This window comes from Puma concolor, chromosome D2 (assembly GCF_028749965.1).
Source record: "Puma concolor isolate L17-30 chromosome D2, mPumCon1.1.hap2, whole genome shotgun sequence".
Classification (NCBI taxonomy): Eukaryota; Metazoa; Chordata; class Mammalia; order Carnivora; family Felidae; genus Puma; species Puma concolor.
This window is the reverse complement of record NC_141677.1, coordinates 54,165,934-54,192,652: the sequence shown is the minus strand read 5'-3', so window position 1 is coordinate 54,192,652 and position 26,719 is coordinate 54,165,934. Positions and strand designations below refer to the sequence as shown.

Below are 26,719 nucleotides of genomic sequence, written 5' to 3'. Positions count from 1 at the left end.
CCAGCTGAGGAGAGGAGAGGGGAGGAAGGGAAGGGCTCACATTTCACTTGATAAACCATGTGCCTTGGTGGGGGTTGAGTCCAGCTGGGAAAGGGGTGAACTTTTTCTAGTTCATATAAAAGGGACAACTCTAGAGGACCTTATCCTTATAGTAGGGATCCCACTTCTAATTTGCACAAAGGCAGTGGTGACAGTAGCCAAGGTAGAACTAGCTCCATTAAGAGAAGTTGAGAGAAAGGGATTTCACTTCACTTTAAGAAACTGATAGAGTGATGTATTATACGGAAACACATTTTCTGAAGAGTAGTTAATCCCCCAAACTGGATGTTCAAGGACTAGCTGGACAACTTCTTGGCAGGGTTATTTAGAGAGGATTTCAAGGTAGAGGAGTACGTGTATCTTTATTACCGAGTGGTGAAACTCCATGATCTTTTAGGATTCCATGATCTTTTCTCCATGATCTTTTTAGGCTTTTAGGATTCTACATTTGAACTATATGTCTATCTTCTTTCTGATCCATACCCCAATTGATTCCTATGGTATCCAGATCCCTTCTCTTCACAAATCTATGATGCATTCTAGCCTTCCTCCTATCTAGCCAAATCCCTCTCCCCCTCTGCCTGCCCCAGTATGTAGAAAGCATACACACTGCATTCATACTGAAAACAAACCTTTTATCTTATCTTTTTTAAACTGTTTATTTTGAGAGAGAGAGAGAGAGAGCATGAGCAGGGAGGGGCAGAGACAGAGAGGGAGAGACAGAATCTGAAGCAAGCTTGGCCCTGTCAGCACAGAGCCTGATGCAGGCTCAGTTTAATGAACCATGAGATCATGACCTGAGTCAAAATCAAGAATGGAACGCTGAACTGACTGAGCCACTCAGGTACCCCTAAACTGTGTATTTAAAAAAACTGCTTTCTGGAGTGCCTGGCTGGCTCAGTCGGTACAGCATGCGACTCTCGGTCTCCAGGTTGTGGGTTTGTGCCCTACGCTGGGTGTAGACATTACTCAAAAATAAAATCTTAAATTAAAAAAAAAGAAAAGAAAAACAAGAAAAGGAAAATACTGCTTTCTTCCAGGTTTAAAAACACAAAACTGGGGCGCCTGGGTGGCGCAGTCGGTTAGGCGTCCGACTTCAGCCAGGTCACGATCTCGCAGTCCGTGAGTTCGAGCCCCGCATCAGGCTCTGGGCTGATGGCTCGGAGCCTGGAGCCTGCTTCCGATTCTGTGTCTCCCTCTCTCTCTGCCCCTCCCCTGTTCATGCTCTGCCTCTCTCTGTCCCAAAAATAAATAAAAAACGTTGAAAAAAAAATTTAAAAACAAAAACCACAAAACTACTACTTAAAATGAAATGAAAACTTGGGGCGCCTGAGTGGCTCAGTTGGTTAAGCGTCCGACTTCAGCTCAGGTCATGATCTCGCGGTTCGTGAGTTCAAGCCCCACGTCGGGCTCTGTGCTGACAGCTCAGAGCCTGGAGCCTGTTTCAGATTCTGTGTCTCCCTCTCTCTCTCTGACCCTCCCCCATTCATGCTCTGTCTCTCTCTGTCTCAAAAATAAACGTTAAAAAAAAAAAATTAAAAAAAAAAAGAAAAAGAAAATGAAATGAAAACTTAATTCTCTTAATATATTCATTAGAAAAAAAGCTGTTTCATTTTTAAGTGATTTGTGAATCAGTCACTAAAAGTCATGATAGGGGGTACAGAAAGTCTTTTACGCCAGAAAGAGAGTGGAATAAACATGGAAAATGTAATGTTGGTTTATATTTGTTCCGTGAGTACTAAATGTATGATACTGTATTAAATAATGATTAAGTAATACATGATAAGTATTAAGGAGCAGTGCCAACCATAGGCATAATCTTAAAGAAAGCTGAATTATCTTGGGTGGTTTGTCTTTGAATTCTGGTCTCTCACTTTTCGTATCTATAGAGTCTGAACCTTGGCCCCCATCAGGCTGGGGGTTACCCTTCTTGTATTTGAACTCAGATTTCCTGAGTTATACCTCATACTTAGGATTCTTCTTGGTCTCTTCCAAGAGAACAGTGCTTTAAGAAAATATCAACAGAGGCGCCTGGGTGGCTCAGCTCAGGTGAATGTCTGACTTTGGGTCAGATCATGATTTGGAGGTTTGTGTTCGAGCCCCGTGCTGGGCTCTGTGCTTACAGCTCAGAGCCTGGAGCCTGTTTCGGATTCTGTATCTCCCTCTCTCTCTGCCTCTCCCCTGCTTGCGCTCTGTCTGTCTCTCTCTCAAAAATAAAAAACATTAAAAAAAATAAAAAAGAAGAAGAAGATATCAACATAAGAAGTTAACTGAAGGTAGAAACTATCCTATAGAAAGCAGACAGGCACAGATTTGGGGGTTTATGTGCCTTTCGGTAAGTAGAGCCAGGCTAGCCTTTTATGAAGAGGGAAGAGAACACAAGATCTAGATACCTAAAGATGCCTAGCCAAACAGTAATTTCCATTTCTGAACAAAAAACCTCAGAAGACATAACCAAATGCCAATAAAGGGTTGAACCACCCAATTATTCTGAATCCACATTCAAGATCTAATAACACAAAATGCCTAAAGCAATATTTATGTAAGATATTTACATATGTAATGTCATACTGGAATGACAACCTAAGATAACTTTTACAGAACTTTAAAAAAAAAATCAGTTTCAAACTACTTGTAAAATGGAATAACAATTACTTTGAGCTTAGAAACTTGGGGGAAAAAGTGTTTTTTAATAAATATTTTTAAAATACAATATAAAAATATACATATTTTTTATTGTTTTAAATGTTTATATACTTACTTTTGAGAGAGAGAGGAGGGAGGGAGGGAGCAGGGGAGGGGCAGAGAGAGGGAGACAGAGAATCCTAAGCTGGCTGTGTGCTGTGAGCATGGAGCCCAAAGTAGGTCTAGAACTCACAAACTGTGAGATCATGACCTGAGCCGAAATAGTCAGATGCTTAACCAACTGAGCCACCCAGGGATCCCTAAATACCATTTTTAAAATGATAGTTTTATTTTGAGAAAGATATATAATTAAGGTTTTCTAACTAGAGAAAATAGAAATGCTTTTTAGGAAAAGAAAATGAATGCTTCTCTTCCCTAAGGAAAAACTAATTTCCTTTTCCTTTGTGAATAACCATCTCTCTTTTTTTTTTTGAAGGGAATAGGTACGTTTTAAAAAAAACTTTGGACTTATTTTTTTGTGCTGATCTTGATCAAACAGCTTACATGATTATTCTTTTTAATATTAATTATGTTTTTCTTAGCAGAATGCCTTATACAGTGGGCAAATATTCAATAACTGTTGAAAAAATTGCTCTTGCTTCAGCTGCAAACTGCTGATCAACATCAGCAAATTATTGCAAAGTTTGCCTCAGACAAATATTTTATAATCCTTCTTGTGCCCCACTGATTTCCAATTTATCAACAGTGGTGCCTGGCTGAATTGTCAACCAGAGACTTTCATTATTTAATCAGTGTACCATTCATTTGAAAGCAATGTTTGAAAATTGCTCTGTATACTTACATTCTTTATTTAAGGTTATAATTTAAGGTGATAGAACACACATCCAGAAGCATATATAAACAAGGCTAATAACCAAACAGCACATCTCGTTTTGAAGCAGACTGGCTAATGTCAACATTAGATTATATAATCTGCTCACCTCTTGCCTACAGAAAACAGTGAAAAACAATGGCAAAGGTAAAAGCTTAAAAAATTGGGGGGGAAATGAGAACCGAATATTCAGAATATAAAAGAAGCTTCATTTGGAATGTGGGGTCCTAAGATTATCTTTCCAGCAATTACCTAAAAAGCTACCTACCAGGGTGCCCAGGTGGCTCAGTCCGTTAAGCATCTGACTTTGGCTAAGGTCGTGATCTCATGGTTCCTGGGTTGGAGCTTGCTTGGGATTCTCTCTCTCTTCCCCTCTCTCTGTCCCTCCCCAATTCGTGCTTTTTCTCTTTCTCAAAATAAATAAACTTAAAACAAAAACAAAAACAAAAACTGCCTACCGATAAAGTAAGAATGACAAACTTAGAATGATTTCATTCATTTATGACCAATGTTAGGAGTGTCCTGGCAAGAATGACCAGAAAAAGGACTGAGGAGGAAAATGAATCATTTTTCAATTATCCCAGTCTGTACTGCCACTTCAGTGCTTTCCAGATAGAGCTCTAGAGGCCCTAAACTGAAGCTGAGGTATTTTTCTCTTTCTGGAAAGAAGTCACTTCTAAGGCTGCTGAAAATCTCACTGATCCAGGCCTTTTCCCTCTTTTCTGAACTATCCTTCTATATACCATTTTTTTTCATATAATTTAAATATAGATTCCTAGAAATGCATGAGATTTAACCAGTAAGGTACTTACATTCACACTGTATGACATCTAAGTTAAACTGCTGAACGGCTCCCATGCTTATCTGTTTTAACTCACTGTCCAATAGCATCTGCATTAAGGATGTTGACAGATGCTGGCAGGCTGACATGCAAGCAGTCTGGGCAACTTTCCCCTGTTTAAAACAAATACCAAAAACAAAACATAAATAAGCAAATAAGTAAACACAGAAATACACCATAAAGTATCAGAAAAAATTATATACCTGACATTCTTTTTGTTGTCTTTTAGGGGGTACAACAGTGATTATTGGCCTTTCTATTTCTGTATTCTGAGTGGCTATGCTTTTAGCACAGGAATTAAAATTAATCTTGTTTACTTGTCCTCCTCAGGACATAAATATCATTGAAGTTCTAACTGCACTCAGGAAAATTAAAAGACAGGTAAAAAACACATGAATTATTATTTAAAAAAAATTTTTTTTTCAATGTTTATTTATTTTTTTGGGACAGAGAGAGACAGAGCATGAACGGGGGAGGGGCAGAGAGAGAGGGAGACACAGAATCGGAAACAGGTTCCAGGCTCCGAGCCATCAGCCCAGAGCCTGATGCGGGGCTCGAACTCACGGACCGCGAGATCGTGACCTGGCTGAAGTCGGACGCTTAACCGACGGCGCCACCCAGGCGCCCCATGAATTATTATTTTAGACCTCTTGAAATGTCTCAAGTATTTTTAAAAATACACATTAAAATATGACAAGTTATTGTACTGACAGAACATTTTATTCATATAATGCTTTTAAAGCTTTCCTTCATATAATTAAAGCCAGAATAAAGTTAGTTAATAAACAATATAATTTCCTATTTAAACTGTGCCTAAAATTCAAAATATACTTTCAATCTTAAGTCCTTACTTCTAATCAGAACATGAATTTGTAGCATAGCTTCAATTAGCTCAGGGGGCTTACCTACCAACATGACTTCAAAATCATCTACAGACCTAAATTTAGTTTTAAAATCATCTGATAATTTAGAAATATATGGTTAAGTAAACTACAAATATTTGTGGTTTTGTTTCACATTTGTATCATTATAAAATATTTTCTACCATAATAGCTCCTAAAAACTACAGAAATTTTCCCTGATGGCCTTAATTAAGGCTACATGTTTCATCTCTAGATTACAAAGCTGAATCACATTACATCACTTTTGGTATAAATTGCTTCTTTAGACAGATTTCAATTAAAAGCTTAAAATAAATTACTATAAAGACTCTGTCCTGTATAGTTTTCCTGTCTAATACTGCTCCTAGTATTTCTGTCTTCAACCTACAACGATGTGATTTGGTGATGGACTAACTCCTGTGATAGGATTCAAAGATCCATGAATATGGTCAGAAATAATGACTTTTGGAAAATGTGCCATGTTTTGCCTCATCTGCATTAATAAATATTTACTCAGTGCTATTTGATAATTATTCTTTTCCTACTTTCACAAAGGCTAATCAAGTCATGAAAAAATCTCCTGAACATAAATGCTTCACTAAATTAGTACAGAAATGTTTTACACAGTTGATCTGTCAGGGAAGTAAGAAAGAACATAAATATATTTTTAAGATATTTATTAGAACATTTGTTCATTAAACTACACATTTAAAGTCAGGCTAGAAACACGGCAATCTTTTTGAGTAAGTCTTTAGCATCTAGACACTATGCAGTGAAAAACTGTATCTAAAATGGAATCTCAATTTCTCAATCAAAAACGTAGAGATAAAAGCCAATGCAAACAATATATTTGACAGATACTGATGAACTGCCAAAAAGGAATGTAACAAACAATGCAAAACCCAGCATGCTTCAAGATCCCCCAAACCCAAGAGGAATTAGTCTGGGAGACATGCAGCTCCATTCCCCAAGCACCATAATATCAATATGAATGGGAGGGGGACAAAAACGTAGAAAGAGGAGAAATCAATGGCATGTAATTTAATTATAATGTAACAGGCTTGACAATACTTAACAGGAATGTAATTCTGACCCAATGGAACAACTACTGCATTTTAGTTTCATGTACTTCTCCATCCAATCAGCTCCATGTTCTACTTATGTTGCCTCTATAATATACTAACTGCAAAACAGATTAATAAATTGCCCCCCTAAATTACTATTATATTCATTTCATAAGTAAACACACTGTACAAGGTAAGTGGTATAATTTTAAAGTGATACTTAAAATTCAACATGGGTTCTGACGGTACAAATGACTATATAACAATAGTACTGGAGCCAAAAATGATGGTAAGAGTACAGAAATACAGGCAGCTATTCCATAAACTTAGTGGAAATAGGTAACGAAAACACACACACACACACACACACACACACACACACACACACACGTGCACGTGCGTGCTAATTTAACTTTTTGTTTAAACAACATACATAATAATAAAACCCTAATACTAAATTTCTTCTGATTAAACATATTAAATACAGGCTTATTGTTCTCAAAGATACAAGATTAAAGTATTTGTAAAATATTTTATCAATCTTCAAATGAAGTAAGTTCTTTTTACAGCCCCAAATTAAAGTTAATATAAAAGGTTTGGATTCTGTAAGTATTTTAAAAGTTCTATAAGATTATACATTAAAAAAAAATGTTTAATTCCTAACCATAAAATGTGCACAAATATTCATAAATTTCCATCTATTACTTATATTTAGAGAGAAAATGTTTAATGTTCCAAATATTTACACACCCAAAAAATACCTATGGCAATTCATTTCTGATGTAGCCCTTGTACATTTGGCATAAACAAAACACCCCTTTCTGAACATTACTATTGTTTTTATTATTGACATTCTTATAATATTATCATTTTCTAGAACAAAATTAATCTAAGTACTTTTGCAATGAACGATCTTTAAAAACTAGCCTGTTTCATTAGAGATGCTCTGTTTTTTAACAAACAAAACCAAAATAATAAATTTCAAGCACCTAGAAATTTCTGCTGCCCTCATCTGAAAAATTGCAACTACTATTAACATTTTCTTTCTCTTTAACACAAAGTTCAACAAGTAAGTAAAAACACCTGCCAAACTTTTAAAGGTAACTACTTTTTTACCCTCCTCTAACATTTTGCTGAAAAACAACTTGCAAAGAGAGAAAACCCTTAGACAAACTTCTTATATTTCAAAGGAACTTGTAAAAGAGAATCTGCTGACATATTAGATCCTTTTTGCATTACCCAAAAGCTTTTCTTCTAAGAACAATTGTGGTAAGGAGACATTTGGCTCCTAGGAAATTCCCAAAGGGTCAACCATATGCATCCTTCCATGGCACCTTCACAGCGCTGCTTTCTAGATCCATGTCTCAAAAGCAGCTTTCATCATTTACTTGTGTGTCAGTCAATATGATTTATGGACTGCATTCAACAAAGTCAAAGCATATAGAATGAGAAATATGACTACAATCTGCTAATTTGTTTTGTATTGAGCCACTTAAGAGTCAAAGACCTGATGTCAGACTGAGACCAGCAACACAATTAACCAGTCGGTGACAGATTCATCCATCCTCCCTGCCAGGCTGTGCCAATCAAAGACAGCATGAGGCGACATTTGGTGAAATCAGTAAGAAAACTCATTCTCTAGGCAACCTATGTGAGACCTTGATTGACACTTTTTGAATTTAGTTTGTGGAACACAGCCACTCTTTACCCAATAGTCCCTCACTGCAAGCTGTGAAATAAGGCTTTTAATGCCAATCACAGGAACAATAAACCACAAACCACCAACCTCAGTTTAAAAGGAATCAAGAAAACACATCTGTTTGTATGTCAAGCCAAATTTCTAAAATAATTTACTATTATAGATTAGGCTAAAGATACTCCATTTCCTTTGAAACACCGCAAAATGACACGGTAACAAAAAGACAACACATTTTATTAGATTATGGCTCAAAACTGTTTTGGTTTCAAAGTAATGTTTTGATAGATCTACTCTGATATAATAATAGGAGAAATGTAGAATACTTAAAAACTAATTTGACACATTTAAATTTTCATTTGAAGTTTTCATTTCTGTCTCACCATTCTCTTATTTCAAAGATCTAATAAAAAAAGAAAGGTTTGATTTCAACAGTAATTATTTGAAAGCATTTTTCAATGCTGCTTTCATTCTCTCTCGACTACATGTAACATAAAAATGTGCTCTTGAAATCACAACCATTCTTTCTGTATTGGTCTCCCTTCCTTAAAGATCCCAGGAGAATCCATTTTACTCTATTTATATTCCCACAAAAGGTCAACTTTGCACAATAAACTACTTTTTTATTTAAGTAAAAAGAAATATATAGACTCAAAAATATTGTGCATTGCATTTATTGTTCTTTAAATTGATAACAGGTTTTGTTTTAAAAGGTTACATAACTCTTGTCAGAAAAAAATGGAAAACTGAAGTAAAATCATGGTCAATTTGAATATTAACTCTAACACTGGCAACAGAACTTATTAACTAATTCTGATTCTGCACGGCTGTTTACAATTATTTAAGTTATTAATTTTTTAAGTTGTTTAAACTAAAGCAGTAAAATACTGCCACATTATTCTAAATCACTGCCTCTCTGTTTGCTGCATAAATTTCAGCTGAAACTGTGAAATAGTCTTTTCAAAGGAAAGGCAAAACAGAAAGGGAAGTATTGATGAATTGGTCAGTCTCCCAAAGAGCCACAATGCATAGCCTTTTAAAAACTAACAGACTAAAAGAGTGAAGTCTTTCATCAAATGTGAAGTAAACACTAAAATTAGAAATAAATTCCTAATTGAAATATGAGAAAATATGTCTAGTTGAAAAGTAGACATTTTAACTTAAGAAATGTAGTATTCTTCCAGTTTATATAAGAACCACTAAAGTTTTACTATATAAAACTACATTTTGCTCATATGTAAAGAACGTATTAAATAAATCATGAAAAAAACATACCTAAAACATTAGAATACATGGAAATTTCCCCAAGATGACTTCACAAATGCACAAAGATTCTTCTAGCTCCTAAAATAGGCTTCTGTCTGAACACTGTAATACTGACATATAGAACACTGAAATGTCTCAGATTCCCAATAATACAGAATGGGTGAGTTAGAAAGGCTTAAATATCAAGATGAATTCCTTCAGTGAGTTTTAATAACTTTATAACACTATCTTGAAGACAGATTTTTGAGATTATGCCAAAAACATTCATAGTTCTATCAAAATATACTCAACTCTAAACACCTCCAACATTCTCCAAAATACCTCTCTGACACCTCTATAGTCTTCTCATACCCTTTCTATCTCCCCCTAAAGTAGCTCTAGCCCCAAAAGAGTTGGTTCTCACATCAGTTAACCATAATCCCATAGTGAAGTAGGAATTCCCATTCTCCCTTTTCTGACTTTTCTCCTCCTAACAAATCCCAATGATAAGGATATGAGACTGAAACATAAATGCTTGCTCTTGGGAACACACACACACACACACACACACACAGAGATTAAATAGAACACAATCATTTTAAAGTTGGGGGAAAAAATTCCGCAAACTGGGAAAACTTTAGGATAGCTGTAATACATGGCTATTTCTCTTTCATTCAAAACTTCCTATAGGGCTCATCAAACTTTGGTGGCCTTTTATTATTTTATGTTTTTAACATTTTTTCATTTTTGAGAGACAGAGAGAGACAGAGCATGAGTGGGGAGGGGTAGAGAGAGTGACACACACACACACACACAAACACACACACACACACACACACACACACACACACACACACACACACACACAAACCAAAGCAGGCTCCAGGCTCTGAGCTGTCATCACAGAGCCCGACGCAGGGCTCAAACTCGTGGACCATGAGATCATGACCTGAATTGGACGCTTAACCGACTGAGCCACCCAGGCGCCCCTAATTTAAAAAAAAAAATCTTCTGAGCATGGCCTTAGATGATATGCAATATCTTGATTTTTAGCTTTCTGTAAATATCATCGTTGATGTCACGACATCTTCCAACTCATTCTATCTTTAACAGGTAGAAAGAGAATGCAAAGGCAAACAGAGCAGTAACGGTCCAGAAAAGGTCAAGGTTTTGAAGAAATGCCTCTGCTTCCAAGCAATTGATAATATCAGAAATCAAGATAAAATGGTGAAAGCTGCATGCACTTTTGCCCAGACTAGCAAGAAGAGGAAACTAGTTTATGCTGTGTGGGAGCTGACAGGGATTATTTCTAACTCTTAAGCCTACTTGATAATAACAAATTGGGCAGTTAAGCATATGTTTAAGTAGGGAAACAATAAAATATCAAGGCTCTATAACTTTTCTCACTTGACAACTGTAAGGAGAGGGAAGTTAAAGATGCGCTGTAATTTTCCCTGTGAAGACTGGGTACTATGACTAAGCCACAGAATTTAAGAGTGAAACAATGAAGCATCCGAGGAACTGTTTTAATAACAGCTCTGTGATAGCAGAGCCATATCTTCATTTCTTTACATAAGCACCCAGCTCAGAGTATAAGGGCTATTTAATCATTAAAATGTACTAGTCTGTAATCCCAATACAATTTAAATTTGCAAAGAAGTTGCCAGAATCACTAACACGTTAGACAATATAAGTTGTTTCCACATGGCCATTAGTAAAATGGAAAATGTCAGTCAAGCCAACTGACTCTCTCTTATTAACATATGTAGGTAGGTGGCTGACTATCATAAATGCAGCCACATATACACAAGGATAGCTGACAGCAGACTTTTGTCATCCAAGGATTTAAGTTTAGGTTTTGACCTTTTAAGAATCTTAGAGTCCAGTGCAAGTAGGGCTTAATTTGATGAGGCACACATTTGAATAATATACTCTGTGAAACTGGGTATGGGTGGGGGTGGGGAGGGTGATAATCACTGGGAGACTGAATGCACTCAATGCAAAGTCCCAACCTTCTAACTCTGTGGCTTTGCTGTCTTCTGTTAGTTGCCATGGAAACATAATTCTTGTTAAGGTCTACACTTTTCAGGTACATTTTATAGCACTTTCTGAAAGAAATTACATGGCATAGCAGTATTCTCAAATTTGAATATTCTCAAAGTTTTGGGGTATACTCATTCATTATGTCAAGGGCTTTCTGAATAGGTTAATTTCACTGGGCTAAGTCTTAGACTGTGGGAATGGGGTTGGGGTAGATACTGTCAGATTCACTTCTAGTTGAGGAAGTACCTGGAAATGGATTTTTTAAAAGAGTAAGGGAAATGTATCAAGTGGAGGGAGGTTATATATTTAAAACAAGACAAAATCTATACAAAGTGGGAGGGACTGATCAAGGTAAGTGATCATGTTAAGTTTTTTCTTGATTGTCATTTGCAAGACAATCTTGCAAATGACATTCAATGATACTCTGAGAGTATCTACAGTATGCCTTGCCAACTGCTCCCTTCTTGTTTCCAAAGAATTGACAGAGGCTTTTAATCTCAATGCTACCATCTAACACACTGATTTTCATAAGTAGAAAGATTTAAAACAACATGACAGCTTTCCTACAATACCCAAGGTCTCCTGAATGAAAGAAAAGGAAGTGATTAAAATGTTGCTGGCCCTCTGAATTCCTTCCCTTAATATTTGTCTGCATATGCTCTTTTGGTGGGATTTTCCAAAGGCCAACCTCCTTACTTTTTGTATTACAGTAACTTACATACTCTTTCTATAAGTATGTATCAGCATCTTGGCCTGCTGAATTTTGTTACCTCTGACCTGCAAACATACTGTAAATATAAATGCACCAAAGCTGTTCCACCTTTCCCATCAGCTCTATCCTCATCCTTTTCCATTCTTGTTAGGCTCCATACAGGGAAGTAAAAAGAAAAGCAGGTTCTTTGGCACCACTAGATAGGGGCTCGCACAGGAAACCTCTGACTTAATCTTTCCCTATCATCTCCTGTCTTTCTCTTCAAGGGATCTGACCTCCTTTTTGCTGTCTTTATCTGCTCACGATAAAAACATAATTCTAACTCATAGATTCTCTTATTTGCATATTTTATTCCTTTTTCTTCTTCCCTGATTTCAACTTTTATCCATTTAACTTTGGAGAACAAATGATCTTTTGTATTTTTCTTTCTATTGTGGAATACAAGTTAAAGGGGAAGATACCATTTGCATTCCTAGAACTTTACCATTGCTATCTGCAACAACTTAATTAACTTTCTAAATGTGAATTCTCTGTTGTCATCTGGTAGTAAAACGGTCAGATATTGCATTTTCATTTGTTTTTAGTACTAAATCTTCCTGTTCAGAATGGCACTTTGCTTATAAAGCCAGCACCAATGATCTAGTCTATTTCATTGATAGTTATTAAAGAATAAAGTTATAGGATATTTGTAAGTGTGCATATGTATGATGCACATGCCTATACATACATTTAGTCTATGGGCTGAGAATAATCCATTCCAATTATTTCCATTTATATCTCACTGATCTGTTACTTATTGGTTAGGTCATGAGTTCTTTCCTAATCCACTAGCTTTCTACTAAATCTCTCATGCTGTTTCCTTCTAAACTAAAAGCCCTCTGTTACTATTACTTCTTCCAAGTATGTCCTGAATCAAACTGCTATTTTCTAAACTTTTGACAACAGAAATTATTTAAGTGTGCTATGTTATATACACACATAAGACTTACAACTTAATGCAATTAAATCTCTTATCAAGATTAGCCAGCATCAACTTAGTAAATACTTAAAAGGATTAAAGTTATAAAATTCAAGTACATTAATTTTCAACTAAAAAGCAAGATTCTCTTTTTCCCCAATTAACTTGTATTAGTGAAAATCATTTAACTATTTTATTACATTAACAAAAAGCCTAAGAAAAAATATAGTGGTGCCTAGCTGGTTCTGTCAGTGGAGCATATGACTCTTGATCTCGGGGTCATGAGTTTAAGCCCTACCTTGGGTGTAAAGGTTACTTAAAAATATATGTATTAAAATAAAAAAGTTTAAAAAATATAAATTCCATTTGTAAGAGTGGGTTTTAATGGTTTTCAACTTTTTCATTTACATTCTTTCTCAAGGTTCTTTAATTCTCTCCAATGAACTGATGACTGTCAATGGTTTGTTCTAGTTGATTTTGTGTACTTGGAATTAACTTATTACATAGGAAATGGGTATAAAAAATGCCATTAGAATACCTCCTTTATCATCAGAGAAAGAATTATCTCATATTAAGTAACTTTTTCAAAACACTGGACATTCAAGTGTCACACCTTTTAAAATTTCTCATGCAAATTTATACAAAACTGACCCCAAAATCTATTGCTGACTTCTTAAATAGATGATAACAATTTGAGCGTTTTGGATTTTTTTTTTTTTTTTTTTTTTGGATAACAGGGTTAGTATCACTTCGGAACATCACTTCTGTATTTTGAACATGCATATGACTTATCTGCAGGAAATCTGTTAGCAAGCTTAGTAAGTACTTAACAATTACTATAGCAAATGAAGAAAAAGTTGTAGTGAAAGCTTGAAGGTCTGTCCCTTCAATGGGACGAAGTACTTGTCCTTAGTGCTGGGAATTCACAACAGTTATTTTGGTGCTATCATGTCTTTTACTTTGTTTCAATCACTGCTCAACTTATAGGTGTGAAGAGAGTTGTAGTTTGAATTAATATGTTATTCTTTCATGGAGATGTGCAAGGAAAGAGTAAACATACAAATATTTCTAACCATTACTGAAACCACCTTTATCAAGTAACTTTTGTATAGACATTTTCAAAATTTTTGCCTATGAATAAGGGTACAAACTTTCTCTTCAAAACTAGAAAGTATTCTATATTTGACAAATAAATTCGATTCAAAAATTCTGATCTTGCAGTATGCTTTTTATATTCCTTATGTGTACAAGAAAATTGCTTTTACAACAGACCATTTCTTTACTATTTCTCTCATATTAATTTAAAAAATACTTATTAAGCACTTCCTCTGTGTAAAATATTGTTTAGGTGCTACAGAAGATATAATGAGTGGATAACAGTTCCTGACACAAAGGGATTAAATTCTAACAGCAGAAAGAAGGCGAGACTTCAAACAGCTATAGCAGAGGACAAAATATAAACAGTACTGTAAAAGTGGGACAAAGTATCCACATAAGGTTAAGTGGAATTAGCAAATGCTTCGTGAAAGAGGTAGCATTAAAGATGCTTTTGGAAGAGATCCAGGAGTTTTACAATTATAAATGATGCCAATGTAGAAAGTAAAAGACAGATCCAGGACACTGGATTTTCCACTTTGAATGCCCATATTGAGTAATGGTCAGAAATGTATCTGGAAAGAGGCTGAGATAATTCCTTTTTGTTAGCCTGTGAAATTTTTACTTTAGGTAAGCAAGAGACCTTGAAGCTTTTCAACAGGGAAATGTGATTAGACTGTACTCTAGAAAGAATAATCTAGTACAGGTATGTGTGATGAACTGAAGTAAGGAGAAACTACTGGCAAAGACTAATTGGAAAATAATTACAATCATCAAAATTTGAATTTTGATAACAGGAATAGGAACAGAAAGGTTAGGAACATTTTAAATTTCAAATGCTAGATGAGATTTTTTAAAGGTAAGAACTTTTAATATCTACACATTCAAAAAGTATATATGAGTTCTTACTCTGGCCATTGAGAGCTCACAACTGGAGGTCAAAAGAAGAAACACACTAAAACGCAAAATATGATGAAGCCATGAAAAAAGGTGGAAGTTAAGGCAATTCAGGGGAGCAATACTGGGTTTGTAGTGAAAAAGAAAAATGTGCACTTGGTCATGAATCATACTGGGTTATGCACTGAGATAGATTTCTACAAGTGGATTTTGGGATAAGGTCTGTAGAGAAAAAGCATTCAGGAAAAGCATAGTCTTAAAAGCAAGTAATAATAACAGCTAGTATTTTTTGAGTGCTTATTATATGCCAAGTGCTTTTCTAAGTACTTTATGTATACTATCTCATTTAACCCTCACAAAAATCTATAGGGCACATACCCTTACAGCCCTCACTTTATAGATGAGGAAGATATCTACAAATTGTGCCCTGTCATGCATGGGGTGACCACAGAGAGGTTTTCCAAAGCACTGCACTCACCACAGATGCAACCATAATACTAACTTTCACAATCAAGTCCCAGGGAATCCTCCTGTTTTACCAAAATAACTATTACCTTCAAATGTAGGTTTCCACAAAACTACAAACATATGAAAAATATTGACAAGATAATTAGAATTTACCATAGATAACCAGGCAGAGAAAAATAAGCCTGCAGGAGGTTCACTACTATCCAATTCACATGCTAGCTTTGGCTTGCATTTACTTACCCGCATGGCTGCATGATCATTGCTGTTAGTCTAAGAAGGAAGTCAGCCAGGAAATCAGATAAAAAAGGAAAATGTATTCCAATAGTAGCAGAGGCAGTGTTTAAAGTAACAAAATACACTACAAAACAAGCAAGCTGGCTCTGTGTGTTTGCTATAATTTAAAAACATTAATTTATTACATAAATGTGATCATTTTGAAGATTTGTATATTAATTTTCACATCTACGCCAATCAGATAAACCCTCCTCCAAACTTCTGTTTAGCTAATCAAGTCGTCAGCATTAAAATACCAAGGGGGTACCGTTCAGTCAGTTAAGCGTCATACTCTTGATTTCAGCTCAGGTCACGATCTCATGGTTCATGAGATCGAGCCTTGCGTCGGGCTCTTGCTGACAGCTTGGAGCATGCTTGGGCTTCTCTCTCTCCCTCTCTCTCTGTCTCTCCCCTGCTTGTGCTCTCTCTCTCAAAAATAAACTTAAAAAAATATATTTAAAAAAACACCAACGTGCTAAATACTAAATTTGCTGAACTGTCAACTTTAGAAAACACCAACTCTTTGATAGGGTTCTTTGCTATAGAGCAGCTGTTCTCAAATTTTAATTTAAAAATGCTGATTCCTAAGCTGAGGAAATTTTAGTGCATTTAGGTCTAGAGCCAGCACTGGAATCTGAATTATTGACAAGTATCTCTTCCTGTAAGGAGCTTGAATGGCTCAGTCGGTTGAGCATCCAACTTCAGCTCAGGTCATGATCTCACAGTTCAGTTCAAGCTCTGTGTCAGGCTTTGTGCTGACAGAGTGGAGTGTGCTTCAGATTCTCTGTCTCCCTCTCTCTCTGCCCCTCTCCTTGATTGCACATGCATGCTCTCTCCCTCTCTCTCTCTTAAAAAAATAAACATTAAAAAAAATTTAGAAGTATCTCTTCCCACAGATGATTTTCATACAAAAAGAAATAAAATGTCCATTTCTGCAGACACACACAAAAACTATACTGAATATACGATTCTGAAGATGCTTAGAAAGGATAAGCCACTATGCTTCCGCATAATCTGCCACTATAGCACAAAAGAAAATACTCAAGGAAAGATGGCACACTAAATTATCTTATAACCATTTAAATGTATTTTCTCCCCAAAAAGTAACAAGTCAAAACAAAAACGAAATCATTGGTCTCAATTTAAATATATATAAGCTCCCACTGAAGTTCTGTACCAAATATACAGTACTACCTTGTTCCTCTAAAATATTAGGGATTAACTTAATTAAATATTAATTCCTTAAAATAAAGATTAATAAAATTAAACTAAAATTGCCTTAAATACTATTTTTTAAATTATCTAATTTACTTTTCAAATTCCACTAATAAACTATATAATATTTAAGCACTACTTTTTAAAAGAAGAAGTATTTACCCTGAAACATGGATTTAACTTTATTATATTAAACCAATAAAATTCAAAATCTGTTTATTGGTGGTAGCTAAACATCTGTGTGGGAAGCTTTCCTCTTCACCAAACACATTATGAATAAAAAACACTACAAGCAGGAATGGAGAACAGGCAGATAGATCATTCTAATTAACCCCAGTAAGCAGTGGGCTGGCAACTATGTTAGCCAGACAATTCCTTCTTCTGGAAGACTGGACTAGACTCTAGATAATCTCTAAGTCCTTTCTAGCTGTAACTTCCAATAAAAGTCAGGCAACAACATTTAACATTAAAACCACATAAGTCATAGGACTTATGTTTTCATCATAGTTCATACCGTATCATTTTTATGACTTACAGGTAACAAATCAGATCAATGTGATTCATTACCATTATAGATTTTTTTAAATTAATATCCAAATAAGTAAAACCAATTTGTAAGCATGTATGTGTGTGTGTGTGTGTGTGTGTGTATATATATATATATATATATATATATGTATATACATGGTTATGTTTTCACTTGTAAAATGTATTCAAAGCTGCCTATGCCACAATTTAAAAACTACAATCTGTATTTTTAATACAATTCTTTCTGGTGTCACGTGAAAGAGAGGGCGATTAAAACCTCTGATTGTATAGTTGACTATTAAAGTTCTCCTTTACAATTTTCAGTCAAGTAAAAGGACATGTGAACCCATATACTTAACTCAGAAAAAAGTTTGAACCAAAGAATAAAAAACATAAAAGGGTAGGGCTGAAAGAGAAAATAAAGTGCCAGAATGAATAAATCTATGTTTAGCTTGGGACTTTACATCTGCATGAAATAATGATGCTTAGAAACATAATATTATATACAAGGACCTTAGAGATGATCTAATCCAATCATATTACTTCAAAGAGAAGGAGGCAGGTTGTTCAGAATCAAGATGGTAGACTAAGTTAATGTTTTTGCTTCCCATCCACCCTGAGATACAAGTGAAATAAAAAGCACAGAGCTGTGAAAAGGAATAAATGTTTAACAGTGGAGAAAATGAAAGTACTTGGGGGAATTCATAAAGGGGTAAGACACTGCCCATTATATGCTAACAGGAACTACAGTGGAGCTGAGAGCCAGCTGTGTATTAGAGTTCAGAGATGGCAGGCATGAGAGAGGATGGAAATGAAAAATGGGAAGGCATGAGAGAGGATGGAAATGAAAAATGGGATGGAAAAATAGGGAAGGAAACTGAAGATTTCTCACACACTGTGCCTATGATCCCTTACCTACAGAGCATGGTCAATTTTCATAATGAAAGAATATTTAGGGGACAGCTGAGGCTTCTGGTATAGGTGGAAAGAGAGAGAGGGAAGGAAAAAGAAAGGGGGAAAGTAAAGCTCTGCTCATTCTGGCCTGGGGCAGTGACAATAGAAAGAAAGGCAGAGAAGGCTACATAATTTAAGAAGCTCAGTGCAAAAGGTAAATGTGGAGCCCTTTGTTCAAAAATTATTAAGAACCACAAGAAAGCAATAGCTGAGCACCAAATCACATGCAGGGGCCTTCTAAACTCAAGATCCGTGCAACTTCACAGGTCACACATCTATGAAGTTGACCCTAAAGAGGCCAGAATCTCATGGTTAGCTCCACACCTCCTCACTCTAAGAGGAATCCTAGGCAAAATTAACCCCATTTTTTAAAGTTTTTGCTTATTTATTTTGAGAGAGAGGGAGAATCCCAACAGGCTCCCCACTGTCAGCATGGAGCATAATGCAGGGCTTGATACCATGAACCGTGAGATCATGACTTGAGCCAAAAGATACTTAACTGAGACTGAGCCACCCAAGTGCCCCGAAACGACCCCCAATTTAAAAAAAATTCCCAGTCGATTTCTACTCAGGGGAAAAGTTTATCAAAAAATAGGGTACTTACACAGTAGCAAAGTAAGCTCATATTAGTTCTCCAGGCCTTCTTTTTTTTTTTATTTTTTAAAAATGTTTTATTTATTTTTGAGACAGAGAGAGACAGAGCATGAGCAGGGGAGGGGCAGAGAGAGAGGGAGACACAGAATCTGAAGCAGGCTCCAGGCTCTGAGCTGTCAGCACAGAGCCTGATGAGGGGCTTGAACTCACAAACCATGATATCATGACCTGACCCGAAGCTGGACACTTAATTGACTGAGCCACCCACGCGTCCCCAGGGACTCTTTATTAAAAGAGAATGAACAAAATGAAGAAACAAAAAAGTATTCAAGGGTAATTAGATAATTTAAGAAACTGAAAATATCTACAAAAAAACCCCACCTTCTAATACTCAGGAAGAGTTGAAAGATAATATATCCATTTTTTTAAGAATAGTACTCTATGACAGAGGAACATTAAAAAGAGAAGTGCTGGGGCGCCTGGGTGGCGCAGTCGGTTAAGCGTCCGACTTCAGCCAGGTCACGATCTCGCGGTCCGTGAGTTCGAGCCCCGCGTCAGGCTCTGGGCTGATGGCTCAGAGCCTGGAGCCTGTTTCCGATTCTGTGTCTCCCTCTCTCTCTGCCCCTCCCCCGTTCATGCTCTGTCTCTCTCTGTCCCAAAAATAAAATAAAACATTGAAAAAAAAAAAATTAAAAAAAAAAAGAGAAGTGCTTCACTAGAAATTAAAAGTTAATAAAATATTCTATAGAAGGACTAAAAAACAGAATTGGGAAAATCTCCCAAAACAGAACACAAAAAAAGATAAAGAGATAGGAAATGAAGGAGAGGATAAAACACATAAAGAACTGCTCTGGGAATTCAAACATCTAACTAAATGATTTCAGGAAAGAGAGGACAGGAAATGGAAGGAATAAAAGTATCCAAAAAATAATTATCAGGCACAAAGCCATTCAACCTAGAATTAGATAACCAGCTAAACTATCAATCAAACATAGGACAGAAGAAGATATTTTATGATATGCAAGGACTGAAATAGGAGGAAGTTATTGAGACAGCTTAGCAAACCAACCAGTGAGGCAACAAAAACATGTGGAATCCAGGAAACAGTTCTCTACCCAGAGATCAGAAAAGGAAAATGTCAGGTTAACAGCTACATAGCAATTCTACCAATTCCAGAGAGCAACTGGTACAAATTAGAAGACAAAGGCCTCTGGAGGCACCTGGGTGGCTCAACAGATTGAGCATTCAACTCTTGATTTCTGCTCGGGTCATGATCTCCCGGTTCATGGGTTCGAGCCCTGCATCAGTGCAGAGCTTCCTTGGGATTCTCTCTCTCTCCCCCACCCCTCCCCTGCTCTCACTCTCTTCAAATAAATAAACAAATAAACTTGAAAAAGAAAAAGACGACAAAGGCCTCTGTAGTCAGAAGATGGATGAAGAATTAATAAAGCGAAAGGGTAGGGGGACTCATACCTTTATCTTACATAGAATTAAGATACTGACTAAAGCAGGGGCACCTGGGTGGCTCAGTCGGTTAAGCGTCCAACTTCGGCCCAGGTCACAAACTCACAGTTTGTGGGTTCAAGCCCCACATCGGGCTCTATGTGGACAGCTTAGAGCCTGGAGCCTGCTTCAGATTTTGTGTCTCTCTCTCTGCCCCTCCTTTGCTCATGCTCTCTTTCTGTCTACCGGAAATGAATAAACATTAAAAAAATAAAATAAAAAAAAGGTACTGACTAAAGTAGAGGAGCAAGAAAATAGGAATATAATTATTTTATATAAAGAAACAATAAATAGAAGAAATAAAAACACAGTATAACAATCAATGGGAGAAATAGGGGGAAAGGAGATGTTGCTATGCACACACCTATCTTTCATAGTAAGGAATCACTAGATAGTCTCTATCTTTTATTAAGATAACCACCAGAAGAAATAAAAACATATGGTGAAAAACGGCAGTCTGGGAGAGTGGGACGAGGTGTCAGGAAAGAGCAAGGAGAGTGGCTATCTTCCATCCCAAATTCTTCTGGACTATTTGACTCATTTCTAGGTACGTGTATTAACTGGAATAAAAGTAAACTGAAACAAAACAACCTTTATTTTAGGCTCTAGGAAATCAGACAGACGTTAACAAATTAATCCAGAGGTTGAATGATGTGTCTGTTTCCACAGTGCTGGTTATTGGAAGAATCAGGCCCAGACTCCAAATCTCAAAAGTTTTAATATAGTGGTGCATCTTGAGAAAAAACATTTTAAGGAGAGAATGATTTTTTTTAAGTAAGCTCTACACCCAATGTGGGACTTGAACTCATGCCATCAAGATCAAGAATTGCATGCTCTACACACTGACCAGCCAGGTCCAAGGAGATGTGATTTTTTTAAGTTTATTTATTTTTGAGAGAGAGAGAGAGTGAGCAGAAGACACAGATTCCAAAGCAGGCTCCAGGCTCCCAGCTGCCAGCACAAAGCCCCACGTGGGGCTCAAACTCACAAACTGTGAGATCATGACCTGAGTCAAGGTGGCATGTGTAACTGACTGAGCCACCCAGGTGCCCCGAGAATGATTTTTTAAAATATTAAAATTTTTTTTTGATGTTTATTTATTTTTGACAGAGTGAGAGACAGAGCATGAGCAGGGGAGGGGCAGAGAGAGAGGGAGACACAGAATCCGAAGCAGGCTCCAGGCTCTGAGCTGTCAGCACAAAGCCCGATGTAGGGCTCGATCTCATGAACCTTGAGATCATGACCTGAGCTGAACCAACTGAGCCACCCAGGTGCCCCAATTTTTAAAAATATTTATTTACTTATTTATTTTGAGAGAGAGAGCGTGAGTGAGTATAAGTGGGGGAGGGGCAGAAAGAGAGGGGAAGAGACAGGGAGCGAGAGAGGGAGAGAGAGAATCCCAAGCAGGCTCTGTGCTGTCAGTGACAGCACGGAGCCTGATGCAGGGCTCGATCCCATGAACTGTTAGATCATGACCTGAGCTGAAATCAATAGTTGCACACTTCATCAACTTAGCCACCCAGGTATCCTGATTTTTAAAGTTAGATACTATCCATTTCTGTCCAAATCATATATCTTCATTTATTATTGGATATATATTTGTTTTTCACTTAAAGAAACCATAATATGTTTCAAAATTATATATGGAAATAAAAATGCATGTTAAAAAGTTAGTGGCACCAGATACATTTAGTAGGGAGGGAGACTATGGCCCTACACATAAAAAATTTACAAAGGATACTAAATTAGGCTGTCAATAAAACACTTATGGCCTATGGCTGGAAGCAATCAATTAAGTGAAGGGAAAAACCCTTCAAAGTAAACAATTAAAAAAGGAAATATTTTAAAAGGGAACTAGATGGGGGAAGTAGATACAGAATTTAAAGATCAAATAACATTTCCCTGTCCTGAAAGTAGTTCCTACTATAATATTTTTAATTTTATTTTTGAACATACATACTCTGATTTATTTCTTGAGTTAAAAGTAAATCATTTTTCTTTGGCAATGTGATTTTAAAATCTATACCATATTTAGTGCTATGCCGGTAAATGTTTAACAACAATTCTCTGGGAAAAAAGCCTTCATTCATAAGATTTGCTGATTTCCACAGTCTAACTACTCCTACCTACAGCTACCAATGTGATGTCACTGAATGCACAGTTAGGCATAATTGTGCACAATAGGCTTTCATAATATGTATTGCCCACCACCATTTTAAAGCCATTTTCTCCCAGTAGAAAGGCATCTCTAATCTTAGAGTAAGAAATATGGGGAAATGATTCTATTAACAGATATTCTTTTTATAAACAGCTTTTTAGGCACCTATTCTGTAATAAAGATGCCAAACTCATTATTCCTAGCAATCATGTCTATTTTTTTTTATCATTTGTCACAAGACTTATATTAATGCATTAAACCAAAAGTTAAGCATATTTGAAAGCAAAGAAACATATATCTTTCTTGGAAGAAAAACTGGTGTTTACAATTCAAACAGAAACAAGATCAGTTTATTTAAGAACTTTAGAGTGGTAGCAAATAAAAGCACAGAAAACTACATTATGACTAAAGATAAAATGGAATTCTGAGAAAGGAAGAAATATGAGAAAACTGATCATTCATGATCTTCCATTTACTTCTACTATAAAAGACAACCATCTGTTAGCATAAAATTTGGGTAAATTGGACCCCTTTGCAAATACACATATGAAGAAATTAAAGAGTCATTACCATTTATACATATCCTTTAGTGGTTGTAAATCCATAAAATTATCTTTATTGAAACAAACACATGACTATTAGCATTTATGAAGAAAGTAAATGTTTGTTGTTCTTTCTAGAAGCAGACCAGTGCTGGGTTTTTCAGTAGTACACTCACAGTAAAATGTTAGTGAATTCCATTGGCAGTCTTCATGAACAGTAACTACGTTTGTTCAAGTTGCTTAACAACCTTTTCTATTTACATATGTGTAAGTGGTGAATGAATATTTAAAAGCTTCTTAAAATTCCTTTGGTTTTAAGTTTTCTAGCTAATATAAAATCTTACTTAAAAAAAACAAAACTTACTTATAAATCAGACTTAAACTAAGTCTCATAATTGCATAGAAGAAAATGACTTGTATAATACATGCCAAAATGTTAACAGTAGTTATCCTTTGACAAGATAACAGGTAATTTTTATTTCTTCTATACTTAGATGTATTTTCTATTGTCAGGAAAAAAATATGAGAAATAAGGGTTATTTACATATCTGAAATACTATGAATATTAATATTATTTTAGGGATTAAATTTTAGATTCCAAGAATATTAATCTAGGGATGAAGTAACATTTTCTTCACAGAGTAATGAGACTTCACTGGCATCTGTTAGTCATTATAAGCAGTGCACTCAATGTATACTTATTTATTCATATCAATACACTTTATAGTGAATATCTTTCACAATCAAATTTTTTAATGGCTATATAATGCAAAAGTATAGAATTCAGAGCTAAATAATATCAAGCTAAAAATGTAGGCATAAATACAACACACAAAAAAGTAAAGTACATTAAAATGAAACTAATACTACAAAGGGCCTTAAAACAGTAACAGAGGAAGAAAAAAGAAGACAAAACTAACATTATTAATAGTACTTACTTTATGCCAAGAACCCTGCCAGGCGACTTTTTTACATACTATTTTAATTCATCCTATCTATGACAGTCCTATGGGAAAATGAATTATACCATTTTGCGAAGGTAAAAGGTTTAGAGGTTAAGCAACTTGCCAGGATTCTGGAAATAGTAAATTATAAATCTAAGGTTCAAGCAGAAGTCATGCTAACTCTAGAGCCCATCCTATGCTCTCCTCACTTCAGCAACCTGGACCCCAAGAATGATAAAAGATAAATGGGTTTTGTTTTAATTGAGTCATAAAAAGGCAATTTCCCTTGAGGCAGATAATATATTTAACAGGGCAGCTTAACATTTTGGATAATGGGGTAATACTAGTCATTACTGCAAATACTGCCTATTTAGTTTGTTGTCAATTTCTATGGTCAGCAGAGAGCTGATGAATAAGTATTTTCATATGGAAGCATATTAAATTACTTTACTTTTCCCTCTCTTGCATAGACCTGTACTGGCTGAAACAGTGCAAGTGAAGAGACATAGGTAAGGGAAGTAATATACCAATTCTCTCACTCATCCAAACCTAGAAATAAGAAGTGCCTACAGTGAATATTATTGCTGGTCTTCCAAATCCTACACCTTCCTATTGCTACCATAATGTAGTTAAAAAGTGAAAATAACAAAAAGTTCTTTCCCTGGGCTCCAACAAAACCATTATTATCCATTAATTTCTATTGTTCTCATATCTTGTGAGCAGACAACAAAATTGTACTGGTTGGATAATAACTTTTTGGAACCGTTGGAACCTTTCCCAGGAATGTGGTCAGTAACTGGACATCATGATTACCTGTGATTGAGAAAATATTCTTTTTTTTTTTAAATTTTTTTTTTTTCAACGTTTATTTATTTTTGGGACAGAGAGAGACAGAGCATGAACGGGGGAGGGGCAGAGAGAGAGGGAGACACAGAATCGGAAACAGGCTCCAGGCTATGAGCCATCAGCCCAGAGCCTGACGCGGGGCTCGAACTCACGGACCGTGAGGTCGTGACCTGGCTGAAGTCGGACGCTTAACCGACTGCGCCACCCAGGCGCCCCGAGAAAATATTCTTTTACAACAATGGCAGGGACTGACAAAAACTAAATACACACTGACACTAAAAGCGGAGCTTTTAAACTAAGTGTTCTGTCTTAGGTATTTTTTAGGGTTGTGCAGTCAAAGAATCAGCTTTATCCCACAGCATCAACTTTTGTGTCTAATTATTTGCACTAATAGCCATACTTGCACCATCTGAAAGAGTGATCCTTGGTCTCACAGCTCGCATTGACTCTAACTCACTGCGTTGACCCTGAACAATGTCAAGCTAGGATAGTTAGGGCACATGGCCACTACTTAACTCTCCATGTCTGTGAGTGGGATAGCTACTTCTGTTAAAGCTGACTGATTTGGGACTAAATGTGATAAATAATCTTCTGAAGCTTGAGAATTGAAGGAGTCCAGAATGGGCCTCTCCCTCTATCAGGGCCCAAGGGTAACCTGAAACTAAGGAATTCTTTTCAGCCTAAAACATTCAAACAAAAATGGTAGCTTACGTAACTATGTTGCTTAGAAAAACAATACATTTAATAATATTGCTTCTGATCTTTGCTTAAAAGAAAACAAGACAGTCAAATATTTTATACAATTTCAGTATTTCAGAGAATATACTAAGCAATAATAAAATTATCAACTCTAGCTAAAACTTACTATAGTAAATAATTTAATATTTTTGCTTCGGAATTATGTTTCTAGTTTATTGCTTGAATAAGCATATACTGTTGTCACATCCATTTTCTCTTTTCTTAGCTGTGAAATACAATTTTCTATTTATCTGATCATGTCCTATACTTATTATTGTATTTGTTGGTCTGCACTGTATAGCAGCTTATTTCCTTTACAGGAAAACCGATGTTAAATAACATAAAAATCCAAAATGGCATATGAAGAATCCCCTAAAACTATACAAAATATCATAATAGATTACATGAGTGATCTAGTTAGTCCAAGAAGATCTGTCTCTCTCAGTGTTACTACAGTACAAGAAAGCAGCCTTTCCCTCCAGATGTTAGCCTCCTGAAGTGAGATGTTTGCCCCAACCATTTCTAACATATAACCTCTCTTAATCTTCTCAATTTATGCACAAAATTCCTACCCATCATGCTGTGCCAAGCTGTGAAAGATATTGCAACATAAAAATATGATGTGTATGTATCTGTGTACATGTGCGTGCACACAGATCTGTTTACTTTTGTACACTGCTTTTAGCTAGAAACATGGAGATGGATGCTGGCAACGTGAATTCAAATTAATTCAACAATTATTTAAAATATACTACATGAGGTACATTTTCTTAGAAATTAGATGAAACAAGAATTAAACATATATACAGGTTCCCTTTTTCAACACAAAGAGAGCAGTTAGGAATATAATATAATCCCTGGGTAAGCTTCTAAAATCTCTTTGGCACAGACCCACTATTAAAATCTCTTTAGGAAATTCTTCTATTTATTTTTTAGCAACACCTGCCTTCAACTATTCTAAATGGCCC

The 26,719-nt window shown here is 35.9% G+C and overlaps 1 protein-coding gene across 8 annotated transcripts in view; it reads right to left on the bottom strand.

Annotated features, from left to right (window-relative positions):
* The window catches only part of EXOC6 (exocyst complex component 6), a 234,594-nt gene that overhangs the window by 52,807 nt on the left and 155,068 nt on the right, over positions 1 to 26,719 (bottom strand). For 7 of the 8 annotated variants that reach the window (XM_086680379.1, XM_025917949.2, XM_086680383.1 and 4 more), the window contains one exon: positions 4,369 to 4,510. In XM_086680379.1, coding sequence (XP_086536505.1) covers positions 4,369 to 4,510 — 142 coding nt within the window. Of the gene's footprint in view, positions 1 to 4,368; positions 4,511 to 26,719 lie in introns of those variants that run through there. The other variant, XR_015241737.1, reaches the window with a different exon arrangement.